At 28.0% G+C, this 23,018-nt stretch overlaps 6 protein-coding genes across 14 annotated transcripts; 3 read left to right on the forward strand and 3 right to left on the reverse strand.

Moving 5' to 3' along the window:
* Positions 1 to 307: 307 nt before the first annotated feature.
* LOC143151750 (uncharacterized) lies at positions 308 to 3,379 on the reverse strand. 2 transcript variants are annotated; one of them, XM_076321189.1, is made up of 5 exons: positions 2,908 to 3,379; positions 1,989 to 2,443; positions 1,129 to 1,869; positions 793 to 1,045; positions 308 to 711 (listed from the first exon to the last, which is right to left on the reverse strand). In XM_076321189.1, exons 2-5 carry the CDS (start codon positions 2,427 to 2,429, stop codon positions 575 to 577), a joined length of 1,572 nt encoding a protein of 523 aa, XP_076177304.1. In that variant the 5' UTR covers positions 2,430 to 2,443; positions 2,908 to 3,379; the 3' UTR covers positions 308 to 574. The 2 variants fall into 2 exon arrangements, with proteins under 2 accessions (XP_076177304.1, XP_076177303.1); XM_076321188.1 differs by having other exon boundaries at positions 1,989 to 2,449; positions 2,908 to 3,377.
* LOC143151748 (CWF19-like protein 2) lies at positions 3,211 to 6,635 on the forward strand. 2 transcript variants are annotated; one of them, XM_076321184.1, is made up of 10 exons: positions 3,211 to 3,563; positions 3,677 to 4,081; positions 4,150 to 4,668; positions 4,746 to 4,866; positions 4,939 to 5,078; positions 5,150 to 5,215; positions 5,592 to 5,897; positions 5,964 to 6,119; positions 6,191 to 6,373; positions 6,446 to 6,635. In XM_076321184.1, exons 1-10 carry the CDS (start codon positions 3,450 to 3,452, stop codon positions 6,587 to 6,589), a joined length of 2,154 nt encoding a protein of 717 aa, XP_076177299.1. In that variant the 5' UTR covers positions 3,211 to 3,449; the 3' UTR covers positions 6,590 to 6,635. The 2 variants fall into 2 exon arrangements, with proteins under 2 accessions (XP_076177299.1, XP_076177300.1); XM_076321185.1 differs by having other exon boundaries at positions 3,422 to 3,563; positions 3,682 to 4,081.
* On the reverse strand, positions 4,920 to 8,793 carry LOC143151751 (protein arginine methyltransferase NDUFAF7, mitochondrial). Its single transcript, XM_076321190.1, has 6 exons — positions 8,772 to 8,793; positions 8,057 to 8,385; positions 7,862 to 7,969; positions 7,513 to 7,794; positions 7,323 to 7,436; positions 4,920 to 7,249 (listed from the first exon to the last, which is right to left on the reverse strand). Exons 2-6 carry the CDS (start codon positions 8,372 to 8,374, stop codon positions 6,755 to 6,757), a joined length of 1,317 nt encoding a protein of 438 aa, XP_076177305.1. The 5' UTR covers positions 8,375 to 8,385; positions 8,772 to 8,793; the 3' UTR covers positions 4,920 to 6,754.
* LOC143151747 (uncharacterized) lies at positions 8,492 to 15,757 on the forward strand. Of its 4 annotated transcripts, none has more exons than XM_076321181.1 (13): positions 8,492 to 8,605; positions 8,689 to 8,904; positions 9,152 to 10,050; positions 10,123 to 10,224; positions 10,345 to 10,482; positions 10,559 to 10,834; positions 10,900 to 11,162; positions 11,236 to 11,385; positions 11,464 to 11,646; positions 11,715 to 12,719; positions 12,792 to 12,983; positions 13,053 to 13,336; positions 13,418 to 15,756. In XM_076321181.1, the coding sequence occupies exons 2-13, from the start codon at positions 8,738 to 8,740 to the stop codon at positions 14,850 to 14,852; spliced, it is 5,094 nt and encodes a 1,697-aa protein (XP_076177296.1). In that variant the 5' UTR covers positions 8,492 to 8,605; positions 8,689 to 8,737; the 3' UTR covers positions 14,853 to 15,756. The 4 variants fall into 4 exon arrangements, with proteins under 4 accessions (XP_076177296.1, XP_076177294.1, XP_076177297.1 ...); XM_076321182.1 differs by having other exon boundaries at positions 8,498 to 8,688; positions 8,781 to 8,904; positions 9,152 to 9,255; ... (1 more) ...; positions 12,792 to 13,336; positions 13,418 to 15,754; XM_076321179.1 differs by having other exon boundaries at positions 12,792 to 13,336; positions 13,418 to 15,757.
* On the reverse strand, positions 11,133 to 17,324 carry LOC143151752 (uncharacterized). Of its 3 annotated transcripts, XR_012993417.1 has the most exons (6): positions 17,217 to 17,324; positions 16,491 to 16,672; positions 16,197 to 16,390; positions 15,873 to 16,125; positions 11,627 to 15,794; positions 11,133 to 11,345 (listed from the first exon to the last, which is right to left on the reverse strand). XR_012993417.1 is itself a non-coding variant. In XM_076321191.1 (5 exons), the coding sequence occupies exons 1-5, from the start codon at positions 17,221 to 17,223 to the stop codon at positions 15,666 to 15,668; spliced, it is 765 nt and encodes a 254-aa protein (XP_076177306.1). In that variant the 5' UTR covers positions 17,224 to 17,324; the 3' UTR covers positions 11,133 to 15,665. The 3 variants fall into 3 exon arrangements, 2 of the variants coding, with proteins under 2 accessions (XP_076177306.1, XP_076177309.1); XM_076321191.1 differs by having other exon boundaries at positions 11,133 to 15,794; XM_076321194.1 differs by lacking the exon at positions 17,217 to 17,324 and adding an exon at positions 17,023 to 17,110 and having other exon boundaries at positions 11,133 to 15,794.
* A 715-nt stretch (positions 17,325 to 18,039) lies between these two features.
* Positions 18,040 to 22,687, forward strand: Tfb1 (transcription factor B1). Of its 2 annotated transcripts, none has more exons than XM_076321186.1 (8): positions 18,040 to 18,174; positions 19,063 to 19,265; positions 19,568 to 19,769; positions 19,837 to 19,993; positions 20,072 to 20,617; positions 20,699 to 21,026; positions 21,093 to 21,268; positions 21,353 to 22,687. In XM_076321186.1, exons 2-8 carry the CDS (start codon positions 19,112 to 19,114, stop codon positions 21,473 to 21,475), a joined length of 1,686 nt encoding a protein of 561 aa, XP_076177301.1. In that variant the 5' UTR covers positions 18,040 to 18,174; positions 19,063 to 19,111; the 3' UTR covers positions 21,476 to 22,687. The 2 variants fall into 2 exon arrangements, with proteins under 2 accessions (XP_076177301.1, XP_076177302.1); XM_076321187.1 differs by having other exon boundaries at positions 18,120 to 18,174; positions 19,084 to 19,265.
* The last annotated feature ends 331 nt before the right edge of the window (positions 22,688 to 23,018 follow it).

Raw genomic sequence — 23,018 nt, forward strand, 5'->3', positions numbered from 1 at the left:
AATCTGTGAATTATATACTTATTACAAACCTTTATAAGATGTAAGGTAACAAAGATCTAAAATCTGTTACTTTGATCTTACAATATTTTGTACAATTACATGTAAATAAGCTAATTTCAAGTACAAGGTAATATAATTAGATTACATAATAATACAATTAAAAAATATTGTGAATATAAAATTCCTTAAACTTCTACATAAACATATTCAAAATACATAAAATAATGTTGGACATAGAACATTTTTATTATACAATAATTCTTAAGTAAGTCAAAAGATGAATTTTGCTTTAAAAAATTAATTTTTTTATCATAATAAATAATTTTTATGATCCATACTTGAGTAAATTTTTGCTTTGCTAGAAATATTTGAGAATATAATTACATGTGAAATCTTGTCAAAAAAAAACTTGTTTTCACCTTCAACTAGACGTGATTAGTCAACATAAGTAACTTTTAATATTAAAAGATGAAAAAATGAAGTATATACTTACCGCATTTAGGTAAGTAAACAATAAATGTAAATTGTATCTCATAAACAAGTTTCAAACATTTCCTCCAACATTCATCAAGATTCATTCTGAATCACTATCAACAACCCTTAAAACTCTTTTAAATGTATTGCGTGCTTCACGGTGTTTCGTAGGAGTTCCTGGTGTTCTTGTAGGTTCCTTGCTAGAATCCTTATTTCTCTGGGCACGTGTGACACGTCCTAAAAGTAATATATATTGTAATTGTTGATTATAATTAATGTATTTTCATGACTTTTAATGAAGGGTGTAAAATTATGGACCTTCTGATATAATATTGCTTGTATTTAATTCAGCAACATCCTTGAGCCTTTCATTTCTCAGTTTAGCTTTTTTACACTTTTCTAAAGTTGGTCTTCCATTAATTCCATTTTTTTCTAATAACTTTTTGAGGCACATTACTTTTGCTTTATTTGATTTGCATCCAACCCATATATCATTATAAGATTTTATACGTATTCCAGCAGCTCTAATATACTTTTTTAAAGCCTGTATTCTTTTATCATCATCAGGTTTCTACAATAATATCAATATATTATTTTATAAATATATACTAATAACAATAAATATTTTTAGTATTAAAATATCATTAAACTTACAGAACTTCTTTTTTTTTCATCTCTAGAAGTATTTTCACTGTCACTTTCAATATCACTCTTACTTCTCGATGATTCCACATCAGATATACTTTCCTCTGTCTTCTTAGCATCTACTATATTTGGGATTTCATCTTCCTTCTTGTCTTCATCTTCCTCCTCCTCCTCCTCCTCACCTTCCTCCTTTTCTACCAATTTTTGAGCTATTTTTTTTGCTCTACCACGTCCTCTTTTTGACTCTGAAGGTGATTTTGAAATTTTTTTATTTACTGATGATTTTTTAAGTTTCCTTTTAGTTCGTGGACTATAATCTTCATCTGAAACATTATCATTTTCTTCTGAATCAGTACCTTTTGCTTTACTGAAAGATGTACGACCTCTTTTTGTCCCCTTTTTTGCATTTTGTTTATATTTGATTTCAGATGCATCTTGTGAATCTGATTTCTCTGCCTCAGAAGAACTAACATCAAGTTCAGAATCATTAGGTTTGGCTTTAACAATTATTGTTTTTGGTTTAGGTCTTTTGTCCTTTTCATCTTCGCTTTCAGAAGAACTTGAGGATTCTTTATCACTGGCACATTCAACTGAAAGTTCTAAGCCTTCTACTACTTCAGCATCTTCTATTTGTGACTTACCATGTTTCTTTTTCTGTTTAATATTATTTTCTCCATCTTTCAATTCTTTTTCCTTTATTATCACATCTTTTGTATCAACATTTGTCTCAGATTCTGTAGATATATTCTCCTTTTAAACAAAGAAAGAGAGAAGTTATTACAACATAATAATGTTTCAAATATAAGCATACTTTTAATGTGAGTTTGGTTTATTAAATTAAAATTTAAAATGCACCTATAATTTATTACCTTCTGTTCGCTATCTGTTACATTCTCAGGCTTTGCCATTGTTTGAATTTTATTATCAGTATTAATACATAGTTCTTCGTTCTCATTTTCAGAGTTTAAATCGTGCGATTCTTTTGTATCACTGCCTATACTTTCTTCCATCATAGATGAACACTTTATATCTTCTTTATTATCAGAAGCATTCATATTATTTGTGTATTCATTTACATCTTCAACAATATTATTAACTTCTGGATTACGTTCAGTTTTATGTTCTTCAGATACGGTTTTATCAACAAAAGTACATAATTTCTTAGCAGGTAAATGTAACTTTTCATCCTCTGATGTTTCTTCTCGTATTCTCTTTTGTGTAAGTTCATTGTTATCTATGGAATCATTAGAAACTTCCAAAGCAGGCATTTCATCCTGTGTTTCTCTGTCACTTTGGTCAGATTCAACCATTTTTTATAATTTCCCTGAAACTTTGAAAAAATTGCATATAAACTTACTAAAACATAAATATTACAAAATTAAAAAGCTCATTAAAAGCTATTGTCTTACAAAAAATAAATTTCCTACATATTTTATTTTATAACAAACTTCACTGAAAAGTAATTCAAATAATTATATAGAATTGTATACTACCTACTTAAATTTCTTTTATTTGTTATTATAGTATTAAGTGTCCTTAAAAATTAGCTAATATTAGTGGAAACTATGATCTTTTCAAATTATTATTAAGATTATTATTCACTGCAATTAGAAAAACATAGCCCTGTTTTAGAAATGTATAAACAATAAATCAACGTATTATTAATAAATTGTAAAGCATTAATAAACATTTACTACAAAATGTCAAACATGAAATATTTTATGATATATCGTGTCTTAATTTCAAAGAAGAAATTATTGGAACAATGAAAAAGAACAATTAACTTACAAAGTCACAATTGCCGAGTATTATTCGGTTAATTATCTCACGAGCGACGATCGCAACGTTTGCGCGGCAAAATCTACGACGCGGTAACTACGCAGTCGCTATTGGTTGGTTAAATTATCTATAGTACAGTTTTAACGTAAATTACGAGGAAGTATACTACGTTCAACTCAAAGGAGGACCACAGTAAACAAGACCACGTGACTGTGAACATAACTGAAATGGAAGGGGGCTATGCTCCGAATAGATATAATAGAATTTATATAAATAACTATTTGTATGTGACAATAAACTGTTTTTTTAAAAGCCTGTATTTACAACAATTTTCTTATGAAAAACTCTGCCACCGGTTTTTTAATCGTTTGTTAAATCTCTTTATGTTTCGATTCACTCTTTATGTTTCGATTCGACAGACCTAACTATACCCCTGGACCAGGGTCCTTGGTCAAAATAGCGTATCGTTATAACTATTTACAATTGACCAATCACTTTTTACCGAGTGTATGATGTGAGGTACCTGTAGCAGCGTCTTTAAAGTAATAAAAATGAAACACAAGAAAGAGAAAAACAAATCTAAATATGAAAAACGAAAATCGGGGAGAAAAGATAAAAAGAAACATAAAAAGCAAAAGAAGCATAATGAATTGAGTTCAAGTAGCGTAAGTATTTGATATTAGACGCATGTTTGTTTCAATTTATTGCTTTGTAACTTAACGTTATGAAATATTGTCATATATATTTTATTTTAATTACACAAATAATACCATTTTAGAACAGTAGTGAAGATGAGCAGGAATGGGTTGAAAAACCAGTATCTCAATCTGTATTTATGGAACAAAATATATCTATTCCATTAACACAAGAATCTTGTAAAAGAGATGATTGGATGAATATGAATAGTATATTTCCATGTGTGTTTAGTGAGAAAAAATCAACATCCTTTAACATGGATAAAAATGTTGATAAACCTGATTTGGATAAATTAGGTCAAAGTGACAGAGAATTAAATCCTTATTGGAAAAATGGTGGCAATGGTCTACCTGGAACAAGTTCAGTAAAAATGAATATAAAACAAGTAGCCGATGCAGATTGGTTAAAAAAAAGTCTTAGACGAGCACAAGAACAAGCAGAAAAAGAAGGAAGGAGTCTGGAAGAAATTGCAGCTAAGAGATGGGGTGTAAGTGTGCTTTATTAATTATTTTTAGAATATAAAAATAATACTGATACCACTATTAATTTTTTTAGTCCTTAGAAGTTATACAATCAATGATATCTGAAGCAGAAAGAATATCAGTAAAAACGAAATCAGACAATATTGTGAATAATAATAAAAGATTTAAGTTTACAAATCAATCAAGAAAAAATGAAAGATATGAAGATAATAGACAACATTTATACTCTACACAATCAAAGAAAAATTGTCATTTTAGATCTATGTCTAAAAGTCAAGACAGAATACATGATAATTTGCAGTATGAAATACGGCAAAAACAAGAATATAAAAAACCCATGGATGATAATTATGTTATTGATACACTGCAAAAAACACATCATTCTACTACAAAAAAATGGCAAAAGATGAAAATATTAGATAAAACTGGAAAACATCAGTTAGATTCAAATATATCTGAATTAAAAGCTGCTAGTATCCAAAACAATAGTAATGTGGATGACTTGGAATGCAAAGAAATTAAGTCACTAACAGAAGCAGAAATGAATAAGTTAGGGGCAAAGATTGTTAAAGCTGAAATAATGGGTAATACTGTACGTTGTGTATTAAGTCTGTGTATTACATGTATAGAAATGTAAATCATAAAAATTCATATATTTTCTTTTCATAGGAACTTGCAAATGAATTAAAAATTAAATTAAAAAAAGCTAGAGAACTTGCTACGAAAAGTGTACAATTATATGAAACAGAAAAAGTTCAAAATGTAATTCTTACACAGACTGATATTATGGGTAAGTATTAAATATAAAAAATTTATTGCACATAAGATAAATGAATTGTTAAAAATTGATTATATATAATAGGTAATACAAGACCATTGGAGTCCAGAAGTCAATCTACAAAATCTTCAGGAAAAAACAAACACAAAGATCTGCACACGCATGTTTCTGGGAAAAGGGTGCGTCATTATTTTGATGATGATAAATATTCATTGCAACAATTAGTAAGTATCCCACTGACGTGAAATAGTTCTAATTAATAATAATAGATATGATAAAGTAATACATTTTTTAGTTCCAACGTGAAAAAGGAAGGTCTATAAATGAAGATGATGCAATATTTGTTAAAGTTGCTTCTAAGGTGTGTAACAAAACAGTTACAGTAGACTCCCTTTTAACCAACCTTTATAAGACCAGATTTCTCTTCAAATAAACGATTGACCAGTTAATCCAAAAATATAAACGATAATATGGAATCTAGCACTTAAAAATTCAGTACGATAGAAACTAAGATTGATGAAAGAAGAACTATATATGTAAATATTGATCAATATAACAAAAAGTATATTTATTTGAAAGAAAGTAAAACATTACGAAATGTGTCGATAATTTTTCTACTGGTCAATTGTTTTCGTGTTAAAAAAAATGTAACCGGTTAAAACGGGACCGGATATTCGGGAGTATATTGTATTTTAAAACGATAATGAAAACCAATAAATGTAGAAACTGTTTTACAGAATATGGACATGGATGAAATATTTGAAGAAAAAATTACGCATGTTGAATCAGATGCAAAACAAGACGATAAAGATCGTTTACTTGCTATCAGAGAACACAAACAATTATCAAAAAGTTTGGATAGTTGTCACTGGTGTATTGATTCAAAATACATGTTAAAACATATGATTGTTACAATGGATTCTGAAATTTGTCTAAGCCTTCCTCATTATACTTCCTTAACTGAAGGACATTGTATAATAACACCAATAGAGCATGTTGCTTCTCAATTACGGTTAGATGAAAATGTTTGGAAAAAACTGAAGGTCAAAGATTTTCTTAACATTCTTTATAAGTATAAATTTCTTTTCTTACAATTATCTTATTTTCAGATATTGAAGCAATGTTTATATAAAATGTTTATAGACCAAAATCAGTATCCAGTGTTTTATGAAATCTACAAGAGTCGTCACAAGTTTTCACATATGCAATTAGAATGTGTTCCCTTACCAAAAGAAATTGGTGAATCAGTACCAATGTATTTCAAGGTAAATACATTAGTAACAAATGATTTTTAATTGAATAACATTAATTTTTGTATCTAATATTCTTGGTATAGAAAGCTTTATTAGAATGTGAAACAGAATGGTCAATGAATAAGAAAGTTATAAATCTTGAACGCAAAGATATACGTCAAGCTATTCCAAACGGTTTATCGTATTTCATGGTGGAATTTGAAATAGACAAAGGATATGCACATGTCATCGAAGATGATCATATGTTTGAAAAAAATTTTGCAGAGGTAATTTTTCCTACAAAATATTAAAACATAACATTACTAATTAATAAAGATATTGCATTTGATTTATTGCAGGAAATTATTGGTGGAATGTTAGATTTAGATCATGATATATGGCGAAAGCCAAAAAAAGAAAATTTTGATCAGCAACGAAAGAAAGTATTAAAATTTTCAGAAATATGGAAAAAATATGACCATGGAATTACAAATTGTGTTTAATTTTCAAGTATAATTTTAAAAAATAAATTTGTATATAAAAATGCAATTTAAAAATTGATGCTACTCATTCCATGAAAATATTAACAAAACACTATTTTACTTACATTGCATTAATTTTTTTACTTAAACTTAAAATTATTTTATATATATTTATATTTTGCATTTCTATTTATTACAAAATCCTGTCACTGATAATCTCTCATAATAGTCGCTTAAAACAGATGGAAATAATGATAAAAATTTAAAACGTGTTCCCATCTTATTGTCATCCATTATCATTTGATATTCGGATTCTAAACGTTCCCCTTCTTCTTTTGTAGCATTTTTTAAAAGCATTTGTAATCTTATATCAATTCCAAGTTGTTTTAAAAAACTTGTTTGAGTCACTGGTCCAAATGTTATTAATCGGTTATCTTTTTTCGCGATTTTTATCAAAGCTGCAAAATCAACATCAGCTGTTAAATCTGCAGTTCCTGGATTTAATAGTGGATCATGTATTTTGTGTTGAGAAAATGCACGGAAAGTATCACTTTTATCACCATTGTGACCATAGTCACAAATTAAAGCAAATCCACCATATTCATATAAATATTGAGCCATATAATCTACTATTAATAAACTTTGTGGGCTGATTTCTACATGATCCCTTTTTTCTTCACTCTGTAAAATATTTATGTACTTGGCTTTTGTTTATTACTTTACTTTAATAGTACAAATGTACGTGTATTCTTACGGATATGTAAAAAGTGGCAGGAGTTGGTTTATTTGATAACACATAGCGAAACTTTTCTTCATTGCTTCCTTCAATTATATCCACCAGAACTTCATTCCATCCCCTGTCAGTTTTCTAAGGTTGAAATCATTTTGCTCGTATAACCAATATATTAGTAATCTTCCATTAAATACAACTATATTTCATGTACCTGAAACTTATGTATTGGTAGCGCATCAAAGAATTCATTTGCTAAAAATATACTGAATTTTTTAGGTATATCCTTAATAGAATAATACCAATATATATTCACATTATCTTCTGTAACCCCTTCTCTATAGTGAGTAATCGAGTTTCTCTTAGATTCATTTGTTTTAGTATCATGTTCCTTAGATGTATTACATAAATGGTTTGCTTGAATTAAGGAAAGAGTAGGACTAATCTCTACCAAATGAACTGATACATTATTTAGGACATTTAATTGTTTAAACACCTATATGATAAATGTATACTTATATAGTGAGCTATTAATTTTGACATATCTTACATTAGAAGCATACCCGCAGTATATCTTTAATTAATGTTCCTCTACCTGGACCTAGTTCTATGAGTTGAAAAGGAGACTTTGAAATTTTCATTTTTTCATATAATACCCAAAGTGCTATCATCTAAGAAGTACACAATTAAAATATAAATTAAAAATACCTATTTTAAATACATGTCCACTTATAATTTTTTAAAGAAAAGTTACATACTTCTCCAAATAATTGTGTGATTTCTGGAGATGTTGTAAAATCCCCTTTTTTTCCAAAAACATCTTTACTCATATAGTAGCCTGTATTTGGATGAGTTAAAACTTCTTCCATATAGTTGGCGACTGTAATGGGTCCACATGCTTGAATTTTTGAGTATAAATGCCGATAAAGATTTTGCGACTTTCCGTCACGTAAATGTAAGGAATCATATGACGAATAAAAGAAACAGTACATCTTTCGACTTTCTAATAATAGTTTTGCACCGAGTAATTTATAATTTTTCACATATGTTTTGCATATTTGAAATGTTTGAGTCATATTTGCAATACCTAAAAATTTATTTCAAATTTGTAGGTTATAGCTATATTGAGAAAGTTTATAATTCATTATAAACTTCCAAGCTAAAGGTGGCAGCACATATGCCGTTTTTGTAATTGTGACTCGAAATTGGATTGGAGATAACGATACATTGATTTTATAATCGTTACTTCAAACATAAAAAGACAAAATAAAAGTGTCAAGTATTAACCATTATTTCTTCAATTTATGGTGTGTTATGGTATAAGATTTTAATTAATAACCGGTAACGTCACATTGGCGTGCTTAATAATGTTAACCTAACTTGGTGACAGGTATAAACGAATGTAGAAATTTAATAATGCACTGTATTACGACAAATAAATGGATACGGGGATGAAATCTTACAAATCTTTACCGCCATTAGTTACAGGAAAAATTCATGGTTATTTAAAACTTGTCATAGATGAAGTTGTTTGGTCCGCGAGAAGTCTAGGAGAAATTAGAATATGTGCATCTTGGTGGGGTGAGACTGATAGTGCTCAATTTAGGTAAAGTATTTATAACTGTATAAGAACTCCTCTTTAACATTTAACATTATTAATTTAAATAATAATATAAAATTTATAAAAAATGTTGAACTTCACATATGTATGACCTGCTTTTTGTTTTATGTTAAATAATATATTTTTCTACTAAATTCATTTACATTATTAATTTAACTACTTAGATTTTATGTTTTTATAGTTTAGGCACTACTTTATATTATAAGTTTTATAAATATGCACCTTTTTTCAGGCCAGCAGACATTACAAAAAATGTTACAAGATCAGAGTATGAAACAACTGAAATTTATGTTATTCAAACAAATATAAGTCTTTTTGAAGAATATGTTAAAAATTGTGAGTGTATAGAACTAGTGATTATTTCAGAGGAAACTAATATAGTTGTAGGAGTATCTAGAATCACTGATTTATTAGAGATATTCAAATTCAAACCATGCTTTAAGTATGTTCCAATGATAAATGATTCTGGAAATAAATTAGGAGAAATACATGTTTCTATGAAGTTAGAGCATGTTATGAAATCTCCAAACATGCAATTAAAAACACATAAACATGAAAAAAAGCAAAGTATTGATAGTGTCATGCCTTCAACTGTCAATAGCTTTAAATTTTCAAATGATATAATAGATGATACTTATAGTACATGTAGAAAATTGAAACCTGAAGAAAGTGAAATTTATAAATCTATTTTGAAATCAAGACGCATGGAACTTCAAAAACCTCTGAGAAAATGTAATAATGAAATAACAGATAAACTTGTTGCACAAGTTGTTGCACGAGCACAAAAACTCAGGGGAGCTATTTTAAGAGAAACACATAATGAAGATATTTTGACTTTTAATGATAATTCGTTAAGTGATAGTTTACAATTTCATATCTCTAATGAAGATGAAGTTAAATTATGCGAATACTTTTTGGGTAAAGACATGACTTCTTTTGATGAACAAAAAGCATTATGTACTTTGAGATCAACATCTCCAACTCCAAGTTTGATACATATTGCATCTAATAGTTGTAAATCTTATAGACATGATAATGAAAAAATTAGACCAAGTAATACTTTTTTTACACAGGCAAATTCTTCAATAGAAGAAGTATTATCAGAAGAAATACTTAATAGCAAATCAAAAGGTTTATAAATTATTTAAGTAAAAATTAGGACTCTTTGACTGTATACATTAAAATTGTAATGTTACGTTCCAGAAACTCTACTGTTGAATCATGTAGATTGTATTAGGATTTTTGTGGAATCATTTACTTTAAGTCCTGCTGGTTATAGGCGCGTTAAATCCTCTTCTTTATCACGTATGTATGTTTTTAAAATCCAAAAATTTATGTAATGAATCAGAACTTAAGGATTTGTTAAAGAGTATATTCAAAGTGCATATTCATTTCATCTTCCAAAACAATTGCATTCTTTTTTAGATAATGATAATACCTTTTTGTCTGCAACATATTTTGTTCAGTATGATATGACATTTGATCATACTAATGAAACAGGAAAAAAATTAATGAAAAAAATTAAACCTATAAGAATATGTTCCAAGATGGAAACAAGCCAAGGTATATCTACTGCAATCTTGACCTTTACAATACTTATGATGTATATTTGAAGTAACTAAAATACATATCTTTGCAGTCATTTATTTTAACCATGGTGGTATATATGGAATATCTAAATTAAAACCGTTCACAGAGTATTTTATAAAATATAAAATATTTATTCGGCACTTTAATAAAAAATCATTAACTGAATTAGGCACTGGTACTATGCACATTAACGATATTATAAAAAGTGAGAATTGGAGCATTGCACAACGTTTAACTATTCTTAATAAAGGAATCAAACTTGGCGAGTTAAGTGTAATTGCAGAATTAGGTTCAGATTCTATACATTTTGGAAAACAGTATATTGGTGAGCATACTTTGATTAGAGAAAAAATTTCAATACTAAATTTTTAAATATATAACATTTTTTAGATAGTATAATGTCTTCCAAAGAAAATATTCCTATTTTGGAGACACAATTGTTAAATCAAGAAAAAAATAATAAAAGAAGTAAGAGTGCAACAGAAACTCAATCAAAAACAAGTAGTCAGGTATCATCACTTACAACAAAAGAAGTTGACTTTGTAACTACTGACAGTCACTTTATTACAAAAGATGTCTTATGGCACAAAACAGAGAATATGGACAATAAAAGAGTTGATGCAAAAGATCAGGAAAATAATATTAAGGATATGGTAAACAAATATAAATTACATGATAAATATTCTTCAATTGATTATTCTCATTTAAAAATTGATTATTTCACAGGTTTTACTTCAGGGCTTGATACATGTAGCTGAAGGAAAAGAATTGCCAGAATTAAATACGTATTTAATATGTAGAGCATTTTGGAAGGAGGATAAAAGTAGAAGTCAAATCTGTAACAATACAAAAAATCCATTATATCGGTTTTGTCAAGTAACTATTTTATTTGTTTTCATTGGTAGTTTATATACTGATATATCTAAATACTTATAGATGTTTTTTATATTACAGTTAGTACCTCTTATTCATGACACCAATTTACTAGATCGTATTAAAGACAATTATATAATCATTGAAGTTTATTATAGGAATAACAATATAGATAATCTACTAGGATTAACAAAATTGCCTGTACATCAATTATATGTTGCATATAGAGATCCACGTGTAATACCTCATTTGTTACTGTCTAAGGTACACAATTTCCAATTAAGATAACTACTTTAATTATTCATAATATTTTTTATATTTCTTTATTTTAGTATCCTGTTGTCAGTGTGGACGGATGGGTACCAATTATTGATCCTGTAACTGGTCAATCCTGTGGTCAGCTACTTGCATTAGTAGCTCTTGGAACTGCAGAACAAATTGCATTATTAGAAATTTCAAGAGGTTTACGAAATATTAGCACTCCACCACAAACAATAAGTTGTTCAGACAATTTTTCAGGATGCGTGAAGTACTTGCAGGATACACAACAGCCTATAAAATATAGCACATATCAATTGCAATCAAATATGGAAACATTTTCACAAGATAATGCCCAATTTTATGTTACCGATACAGCCAAAAAAGAAATTCGCACTTTAAACTCAAAAACACAGGAGTGTCAAACAGATATCTCGACTGTTAAAGAATTGAAATTTAATAAAGAAATACAAGAAGAAACTTCAAATTCGGAACATTCAGTTTTACATACTTTAGTTGGTCGTTTAACACAAGTTTTAAACGTTAATAAAACTAATGTAGATCAAGTAGCACAAACTGAAATAAGTTTGGAAGAAAAAAAGCAAACTGATCTAGAAGAACAAATGTGTATAAATGAACTTAACTTTAATAATAGTTCTGATGACAGTGACAGTAGTAGTGTTAGACACAATTTTCATTTACCTACAGAGACGTATAGAAGCGTTGGTGTTGGTGCTGAATATGATGAAGGAATAGATCAACAACCAAACACTGGTTATAATAATACAGTATTTAATTTTCCAACTGTAATCCATACAGAAAAAAAACCAATAGATTGTTCGTGTAACCAAACAATGTTTCGAGCTGTTGTAGAGATTGAATGTGCAATGCATTTACCAAAAGTAGAGAAAACTAATGAAACTATTGAGCCTAGTACATATGTATCTTTTCAGGCCAATAAATGTGATCCATCAAAACATTTAAATTCGTACATGATTACCAATGTTTTCCCACATAGTTGCAATCCTAAATGGAACTGGAAATGTGATACAAAACTGCCAACAGAGTTGCTTTTACATGTATGATATTTTTTAGAATTATACATATAATTTGTTTGTTTTCATTATGTAATTTCTTTTTTCTTATTTTAGGATGAAAAGAGGTTGATTTTAAAAATTTGGCGTATATTTGATGCAGATATTAGTATGCAAATAAACTTAGAAAAAGATATTGTTATTGGATTTTCTGCTATTGATCTTTCTGTCTTAATTAGTGGTTTTCCTATAGTATCTGGATGGTTTCATATAATGGACTTCACTGGAAAATGCAATGGACAAATTAAAGTACTATTTAGATTTCATTTACATATAATAACATATTTTTTAATCCGTATTTTACTATCTATATTTCAGGTATGTATAACACCACTGGATAATTTATCATTATTTGGAAAACCAACATCAACATTGAATATAACGCGAATTCCAACATCAAATGTATCGCAATTAAGTTGGTTTCCATCATATACTTATGAGACGCACTCTAGTGATCTAGAAAGAAACAATATTAATTATACTTTATCAACGCCTACACAAGAAGAAGATAAATCAGTACATAGTGAAAATCAGTTTACTGATTCTGTAACACATGTTGGTCTTGAAGATGTGTCTATGTCATTCTTATCTTTATCCTTAAAGTAAGAAAATTTGATTTTTTTTTAATTTCATGATATCAAAGTCTTTACCAATTATGATTACAATATTTATGTCTCTTATAGCAAAAAACTAACCGAATTAGATGAGATTACAAAACGTCTAGAATTGCGATTACGTGATGTCACAAATACAGCTTTTGAAGATGAATTTGAAAACGAATTTGATTTAAACGAACCAAACAGTGATAATGAAAATCATGATTATAAAAATGATACTATGGTGTCTGTCACAGCAGCCGATTATACTAGTAGAATGTGTCAAATACCTCAGTTCGATAAGAAATTATTGCATAATACAGATATAGAGAATGAAAATCAAAATGTGTCATGCAAAAGTGAAACTTGGAAACGTTCGTTTGAACCCTATGTTAATTGTAATACAACAATTAATTACGAACAAATTAAACCTGGTACCTCCAAAATGTCAAATTCATATACTAAACAAAACTTATCAAATGATAATTGTCAAACACAACAAAGAAATGAACATTTAATACAAAATATTACGACATTAGGCAATAGCTTTGCTAATTATCCAGAACGAGGAACAAAAACCCACATAAATTACTTACTTGATAAACTGTCTTTACAGTTTCCTTCACAATCACGTTCGACTACAACTATGCCAATAAGGACAAATACTATTGGTTTATTAACAAATTTAACACAAGATAACAATCTGCAAAATAGTAATAATTGTAATCAAGATCTCAAAGTGTGTACAGTACCCACACAAACAGATAATGTAGATCAACAGAATACTGAAATATCTGAAAGTCAAATAACAAATCGTTTTAGTAACGGAGATAATGCATATGTTAATAAAAATTCACCTAAAATATTTACCCAATTACAAATTCCTAACAAAATGTCTACAGTAATCCGTGAAGAACTAGTTGCCGAGGAAAATAATGATACATCAAAATGTGATGAATTAACTACTTACCTAGTAGCATCAAACGTTCGTCATATGGACTTAAATAATATGTTTAGTCCACTTTTATATCAGCATTTAGTGCCAGACTTACATTATTCAAATGCATCACCAGAAGAAGAGGCCATTGAACAATTAGATAATCGTTATACTCAAACTTTTAATACATCAATAGGTAATAGACTTAATAAAGTACACAATTTAATAGAAATTGATGCATCATCTCCAGAAAATGCTGAACAATTTCGAATGACACCTTCTGGTATATCAGAAAATATTGACGATAATATTGATTTAACTGTTCTCCATAAATCCAGTTATAATGATCTTCTATCAAGTAATAGTACAGACTCAACTGCAACTATATCGCTTGAAAAGAATTCTATAAAACCAATTGATGTAGAAATGACTGAAAATAGTTATTCGACTTCCTCTCAAACATCTGTTCTTGTATTGTCAAGACAAGCTCCTGATGGTGGTAACCCTATAGAAGATATCACAAAACCAGTAACTGCACCACAAAAAGATGATACACAAGATTCATCGTCAAGTAGTTCTAATTGATATGCAATGAAAATATTAAGTCAATAATTATTATTATGAAGTATACTCATAAACATACTATTTAGCTATAATAGCAATGATTTTCTCATTGCATGCAGTATATCAAAAACAGAATCCTGTTAATTTTGGACTATATTTCTTTAAGCAGAAATAAGTAAAGGTGAATTGTTTAGTTGAACTTTATACCTAAGTTAACATTTTATAGTACATATATAATTTATAATCGAATCAATTAATATTTTGTATCATTTGTCTGTAATTTTAATTTTTTCTAACAAAATAGATACGCGCGCATGCGTATTCACATACATACACACACGCATATTAATGCAAAAGTAATATCTGATATCAATCAGTAATATTTCTTTTGTGTGGACTGATTACCATGTATACGTAATAATAATATCAATGCAAAAAAATATATTATCAATTAGAATTTACTACTGATATTAAACTTAAGCAATTGTATTATTTAACGTATTTGCTCTACACATAAAACACACACTACACGCGTATATCACGCGCCCATCGCGCGCGCGCGCGCGCGCGCGCGCGCACACACACACACACATATACCCACTATTTTTTATATAATGTTTGTATATATCATATTTAAACAAACATAGATTTATTGTAACGAATTGTATAAATGTTAATTGAAATTGAAACAAATAAGATCAGTATAGGAATCTAAAATTTTCATTAAAATATTGAAAAAAATAAACATTGAAATTAAATTTTGTTTGTCTTGCTACATTTTTAAATAGTAAATTTTGTTTTGATATGAATTATTTAGTAATAGATCAATACTATTTACTCTTTTAAGTAAGCAGAAAGGTAAGCTTCTCTTTGTATCCACTGTTCAATAATCTTAAAATCCATTAACCATATTTTTGCAGTAGTTCCTTCATGTTGATGTATAATTGAACAGTTTCGGATTTTCTAAAATATTATATACAATGTTTATACATGTATATTTATGTAATAGTATAATTCATTATAATGAGTATAAAATCTTACTCGAAACAATTTTAATTGTGTTTTTTTATATTTTGTTTGTTTTTCATATTCAGTATTCATGCATAGTTGGCATAAAAATATTTCATTTTCTAAATACCAATAATCATTAATTAATCTTTTACCACATATTTGGCAAATATCTATATTTCCACTGCAACATTTCAGATCCACACCAAGTTTCATTTTTACCCTACCACCAAAACTATGCTCAAATGTAATACCTTCTCTTTTAGCACTAACATACATTCCTGGACTATATTATATTTAATATTAATTTATTTGATCTAAGTAATTGTTTTAACTATTCTGATAATCTTTTTATACCCTGGATTTGTATTGTAAACAAATGTGTGCCTTTTGCTGTTAGATTCAAATGGATACTTTGATTTATGCACTTGTTTAGGAAAAACGGAAGTATTGTAATCTAATGGCGATGGATAATCATTTTTTAACACAACTTGTTTGCCAAATCTGGCAATACCACTGTAACCTTTTTTACTAATACTATGAGAACAAGGCTGAAAGCAAATATATTATTTAAATCTATATTGTATTTATTTTGAGATATCTTGAAAATACTACTAATTAATATTGTATATCATAAACAATTACTTATACCTTTCTTATAATTGTTTTAAAAGATTGTAAAGCATTGTATGAATTTGGTGCTACATTTGGATGATCTTCTAATGTAAAATATCTCATAAATGGGCTTATACCCCTTTTGGAAATATCACGAGGACATGTAGATCCAAAACATACTTTTTGTTGCTCTTGTTTTTGTATTATATACTTAAATCCTATACATAAATAAACAAATGTTTAACCTGAAATATATCTCAAAATAATGCATTTATTAAAATGATTCTTATAAGATGCAATTTTATATATCTCTCAAATTCAACTTATTCACTTTTGAAATATTAAATTGAGTTTTAGTTTATAACTATAAATATATACAAGAATTTAATACTATATTTTAGTTTGAAAATATATTTTTAAAATACAAAATGATAATATCAACAAAATATAGTTTTCATACTTTCCTTATGAATCCTCATTGTTACAAACAATATGATATAGAATGTAATTGTTACAACTTGTATATTTCACTTATTGTTATATTGAAAATCTTGTTTATATTCCTCACCTTCAAAAAATTGTAGATTTTTAATTTCAAGATAAATGAATATTTCACTAATATTTTGTACAATTTTTTCTAGGATACATTAAAAAAATGATTACAAAAGTAATAAATTGTAATATTGTATTATTATACTATTAAATACAACATATTCTCAATTTAATATTTATAATTCTTTTTCCTATGAGAGTAAATCATACCTTCCATTTTTTCAAAATTTAGATTCCTTTAAATTTTGTTTCGTTGGTACAGCAAAATTCTCAATGATAAACGTTTTCATAGATTTTATAAACCTATATGGCTGTCTGACATCTAACTATATTATAGATAACTTCAAACTAAATGTATAATATCTTAATCTATACGTATGCATGTACATATATCTATAATCAACTATAGATAATTATGTTTTCTACGTATTAATTTACAGTGAAAACTTGTACGAATAAGTTTGTATTTAAGAGTCAGATGAATGAAAATTAACCAATCACTACACTGCAATTCGTACGTTTCTTCGATTCTGTGAAATACAGGGCATCTTTTCCCGACGTGTTTTTCTTAACTGCAATATAAAATACAAAAATTTACTATTTTATTTTTCAAATGATGTCTTATCACAGTTTCAAAAATTATATATTTAAAACAATATTAATTATCAAATAAAATCTTTTAAGTAATACGTTATACTAACAAAGAATAGTTATGTTCATAATTATTTGTTTGTACTTATTAAATCTCGCGCGTTTCAGGGTCCTCATACTACGCATGCTTACCTATATTGTGTCGTAGAAGTGTAACTTACGCTATTTTAGTCAAATTCACAACTCTCACGAGAAATATTATTATTTTTTACTACATGGGTTTATACTGAAAATTGTAGACTTGAATAAACAAATAGAGAATGTAGTCAGAGTTTAAATACAACATCGAAGAAATAAGACAGAAGAAAGAAATCTTTTAACAACAGGAAACTCAATGGAAGTTGAGTCGAACAACAGAGTGCGGTAGTCTCAGCAGGTCGATGGTGCTGTTCGTACCGACGGTCCGTTCGTAGCCGTCTTTGCTTCGCGATGCGTCCACCGAAGTGTGTTTCTGCACATGGCCGTGCCGCCCAACGGGCTTCTGCATTGTTCCACGGTTTTTCGCACTTTGTCACCGGTAAATGAACCTATTATAGTTAGATTTCCCACTCCCACGATTAGAAAACACGCGCTATGTGCCTTGAACAATACGAAAAACATTTTTTGTGTCGATAACCATAATTAATGAATCAAAAAGTGAATCATGGGCAATATCGTATCAGTGTTTGGTCCGTAACGTAGACTTTAGGATTTCTTTCACATTTTTAGGAATTTCTTCGTTAATCGGACTTTATTTATTTTTGCACAATTCTCTATTATAATATATTCCCAATTAACGTTTTTTTTTTTAAAGTCATACTCTAATGTAGTATTCAAGGACGCACAGTGACAAACTGTAATTTCTATATAGTGGTATATTTTGCCTAAAATTGTATAATTTGAAAATTGCTTTTAATTTATGTAGAAATTTTTTATAAGAATGTAAAAGTGACGAGTATTAACATTTTTTAACCTTTAATAGGTCTACATTTTTTCTGAATGGCATAGCTCTTGAGAAATTCATAACTCTTTTCTTCAGTGAAATCATGCTTAATGTAGAATTTTTTTACAGATAATAATAAATTATTAACTATCAATACCTTATTTAGGTATCAAAACTTGTATTCAAGAATGTAATATAAAGAAGTATAATATTTATTGTTTCTGATAATACTTGTCTTTTGATAACACAATATTAACAATTTTTTGGAAATAGTTTTGTAATACTATACAATAATTTAATAAGAATCCAACTTGTTCAAAAATTAAAAAAAGAATTGTTCAAACATGTAATGAAATTATGTATTTTTAGACTTATATGTTTACTTATACAATATACTTGATGATTTAATAATTCTTAAAATTTATTTTGATAATATTACATAAAATAATAAATGTTATACTTACTTTGTGATATATTTTTTAGGGTTGTATCTATTATTTTTAGAAGAATTGTACAATACATTATATCCACCATGACTACATCATCGGAAGATGTTCTGATGCAAGTAGGACAAGTTCGCTATAAAAAAGGAGATGGCACTTTATATGTTATGAATGAACGAATAGCTTGGATGCTTGATAACAGAGATACTGTATCTGTCAGTCACAAATATGCTGACATTAAATGTAAGAACATTCGTGTAATGATCAAAGTAATGTTTAATAAAAGAACTATTAAAGAAAAATCATATTGCTATAAATTCACTACATTTTTTTTTATATAATGTATATTATTTTAATAACTCATACATTCTGATTTTTTGTGTTGTTAACCTCTATTAAATATAAAATACAAATATATCTTTTAGTTTATAAATTAACTTTTATTGAAACTAGTATTATAATTGATAACAGAAATGATGATTATGTTTAAATATTAATTATTCTTTTATACCATCATGTATATATTGTAGTACTTTTCTTTTTAGTGCAAAAAATATCACCAGAAGGAAAGTCAAAAATACAGCTGCAAGTCGTGCTGCATGATGGTTCATCATCTACATTTCATTTTGTGAATAGAAATGGACAAGAAGCACAAATTAAGGACCGTGATGATGTAAAAGAATTACTTCAACAGCTATTACCAAAATTTAAGAGAAAAGTAAATAAAGAATTAGAAGAGAAAAATAGGTGAGAGTTTAGACAATATAATGAGTCTTTATTGCATTTATATATTACAATAAGTATTATTTACCAGAATGCTTCAGGAAAATCCTGTACTGCTTCAATTATACAGAGATTTAGTTATTACACAAGTTATTTCATCAGAAGAATTTTGGTCACAACATGCTGCTGAATATACTCAAGCTAAAAAAAGTCAACGTCAAGAAATAGGTGTTAATAGTGCTTTTTTGGTAAGATTTCTTTACTATTCATTCAAGTATAAATTATTAAGTAGAAAAAAAATTAATATTTCAATATATTATTTCCAGGCTGACATAAAACCACAAACTGATGGATGTAATGGATTGAAATACAATTTGACTATTGACATAATAGAATGTATATTTAAGACTTATCCAGCAGTAAAGAGAAAACATCAAGAAAATGTGCCTCATAAAATGTCAGAATCCGATTTTTGGACAAAGTTTTTCCAATCACATTATTTTCATCGAGATCGTATCAATGCAGGGACCAAGGATCTTTTTACCGAATGTGCCAAAATAGATGATCAAGAATTAAAGAAAGATATTCAATTGGGTATTAATGACCCATTGGTGGATATAACTTCCTTTGAAGATCAAACATTAGATGAGAATTATGGGAATGGACCTAGCAAATCTGATAAAGTTTCAGGAAATATTGTACATCAAAGTATGATCAAAAGATTTAATCAACACAGCATTATGGTTTTAAAAGCCAGCACTGCCAAACAATCTACACAATCTACACAACCACAATTAAATGGTTCAACTCCATCAGCAAGCAAAATTACAACACACTGTAATCAGTCAGATGAAGAACCAAAGACAAAAAAAGTAAATTTATAATATGCATGTTATATTTATATCTAAAATAGGGAACTTAATAATAAAACATATATGTTTTTCCATTTTTAGCTTAGAATACAGGAAAAATTAATTTATGATGATCTCGATACCAGTTGTGACACAAACACAAATAATAGTGCACCATTAAATTTGACTCATGTGGACAGATATTTACATGGTCCTGTACCTGGGTATGGTAATACAGAGCCCACATCTGAAGAGCTTCTTATGACGTTAAATCAACTAAAAAAAGAAGCAACTGGTTGGCTGACAGGAAACAGTATACCAAGACAATTAGCAACATCATTAGTTAGTCCAGCTGCAGCGGTTTCAGCTTTAGGAGAATTAACTCCAGGTGGTTCTTTAATGAAAGGCTTTAGAGAAGAAAGTCTTGGTCGTAAGTATATTTTATTAAAATATAAAATATCTAAAACACGCAATATATCTTTTATTTCGATTATAGAATTAATACCAAAGGATTTAGAAAAAGAGTTGCGTAATGTTTATGTGTGTATGTGTGAACTTCTAAGGCACTTTTGGCGCAGTTTTCCACCTACAACTCCACAGCTTGAAGAAAAAGCAATTAGAATGCACGAAGCCTTACATAGATTTCATTCTGCCAAACTTAAACCCTTTGAAGTAAGATTTATTATGTACATTCTCCATTTACGTATAAGTTTCTATGAAAAATGAACTTGTATGAAAAATGTTTTGTTTTTCCAGGATCGTGTTCAACGAGACTTTTCCGCTGTTAGTCAACATTTGACAAGCCATTTAAATCAATTATTAAACACAGCATATAGAAAGTTCGCAGTTTGGCAACAACGTAAAATGCAAATGAGGTAGCCGTTGAATCACATGTCGTACAAATGAAAACAACGTGAATAAAGCAGAGCAATATTGGCCATCTTATATATATTGCATTTTGTAATGTTACCGTAATTAGGGATTAATAAGGGTGTATTTCACAAAAACCAAAGCTAAATCGTGTCATGCATCCTATGCTGCCACATATTGTTTATTTATTCTTACATAATCATGTTTATTATTGTTTAAAAATTTTCATACGTGTGTTACTTCGATTCATTCGCAAGAAATACTTCATTAATATTTTCGTAATTTAGTTTATAGATTATTTATTTACTTTTTGTAGATCATTATGTACCATGTTGCTTATCTTATGTCGATTTACCAATTATATCATGTTAATGTTTCGAAAAAATTTGAAAAATTTAAATTCATAACTATAAAGATAACTCATTACACGTGAAATAAAGTTAATATTTATAAGTTTTCTAAAAAAAAAAAAAAAAATAAATAAAAAGAACTGTGCGTATGAAACGTTTAGGATTTGTAAAATGCAACCACTTAGACAAATGTATGTACAGAAACATCTAAATATTGTATGATATCAAAGTAGCTGTGATACCGTCACTGTACCACTAAACTTATCAATAGAGTTCACCGTTTTACAGTACTTCGCTTTCCTCATTTAATTATAAATATTTTGTACGTATAGCAATAGTATTATAATACTATATGGTTTTTCGCTTATAACAGCGTAATCAAAAGTCCAAAATATATTTTATGTAATACTTAAACAAGTACTTTATGCGACGTAATTTACGCATGAAACGAGACGCACGAATTTTGCTATTCGGAAACTTAAATCTTTCTTACTAACACACGGTGGCATCAGTATACTTTTCAAGATATCTGCGATATACTCAACTAAGTGTCTTAATTGTTGAATCCTATTTTTTTTTATAATATTGGGTAAGGCAATTTGCAACATGAGATTTCATTAACTGCCTGCTCACTTTCCCTATAGTAGCAATAATTTGGCAGTTATTAAGATGGGTGATACCTACTTCAATCAGTAACGAAACGATCATATTCGCGAGTTACACTATGATTATTATATGATAACGATTATAAATATATTCTTACATTATCATTATAATAAATGTTATTATTGTGAATACCAGTATTTAATTAATAATATCCTAATAAATTATGATAAATTTTCTTTGTATTGATAAAAAATATAATAACGTTTGTAAAATTGATTGTGTTTTTTATCCGTAGACGATAAAATAAGTACTTAACTGAAACAGTAAAATTATTTTATTGACCAACAGTTTCTACGCGTAATACATTTGTACTTCATATATGTACTATTTCTATTGCTATAGATTGTTGCTAATCTTCCAAAATTTACTTAATTACCTTTAAATTTTGTAAAGAATACATAATAGAAAGAAGATAGAAATGTCAAAATGTTTTATATTAAATGATGTTTCAAACAGAGTTTTTTTTATCAAAAAGTGTTAATTGCTTAGAAAAATATTAATGGGGGAAGGGGTAATGTTGATTGAGGAGAAAAATA

This window comes from Ptiloglossa arizonensis, chromosome 9 (assembly GCF_051014685.1).
Source record: "Ptiloglossa arizonensis isolate GNS036 chromosome 9, iyPtiAriz1_principal, whole genome shotgun sequence".
NCBI classification, from domain to species: Eukaryota; Metazoa; Arthropoda; class Insecta; order Hymenoptera; family Colletidae; genus Ptiloglossa; species Ptiloglossa arizonensis.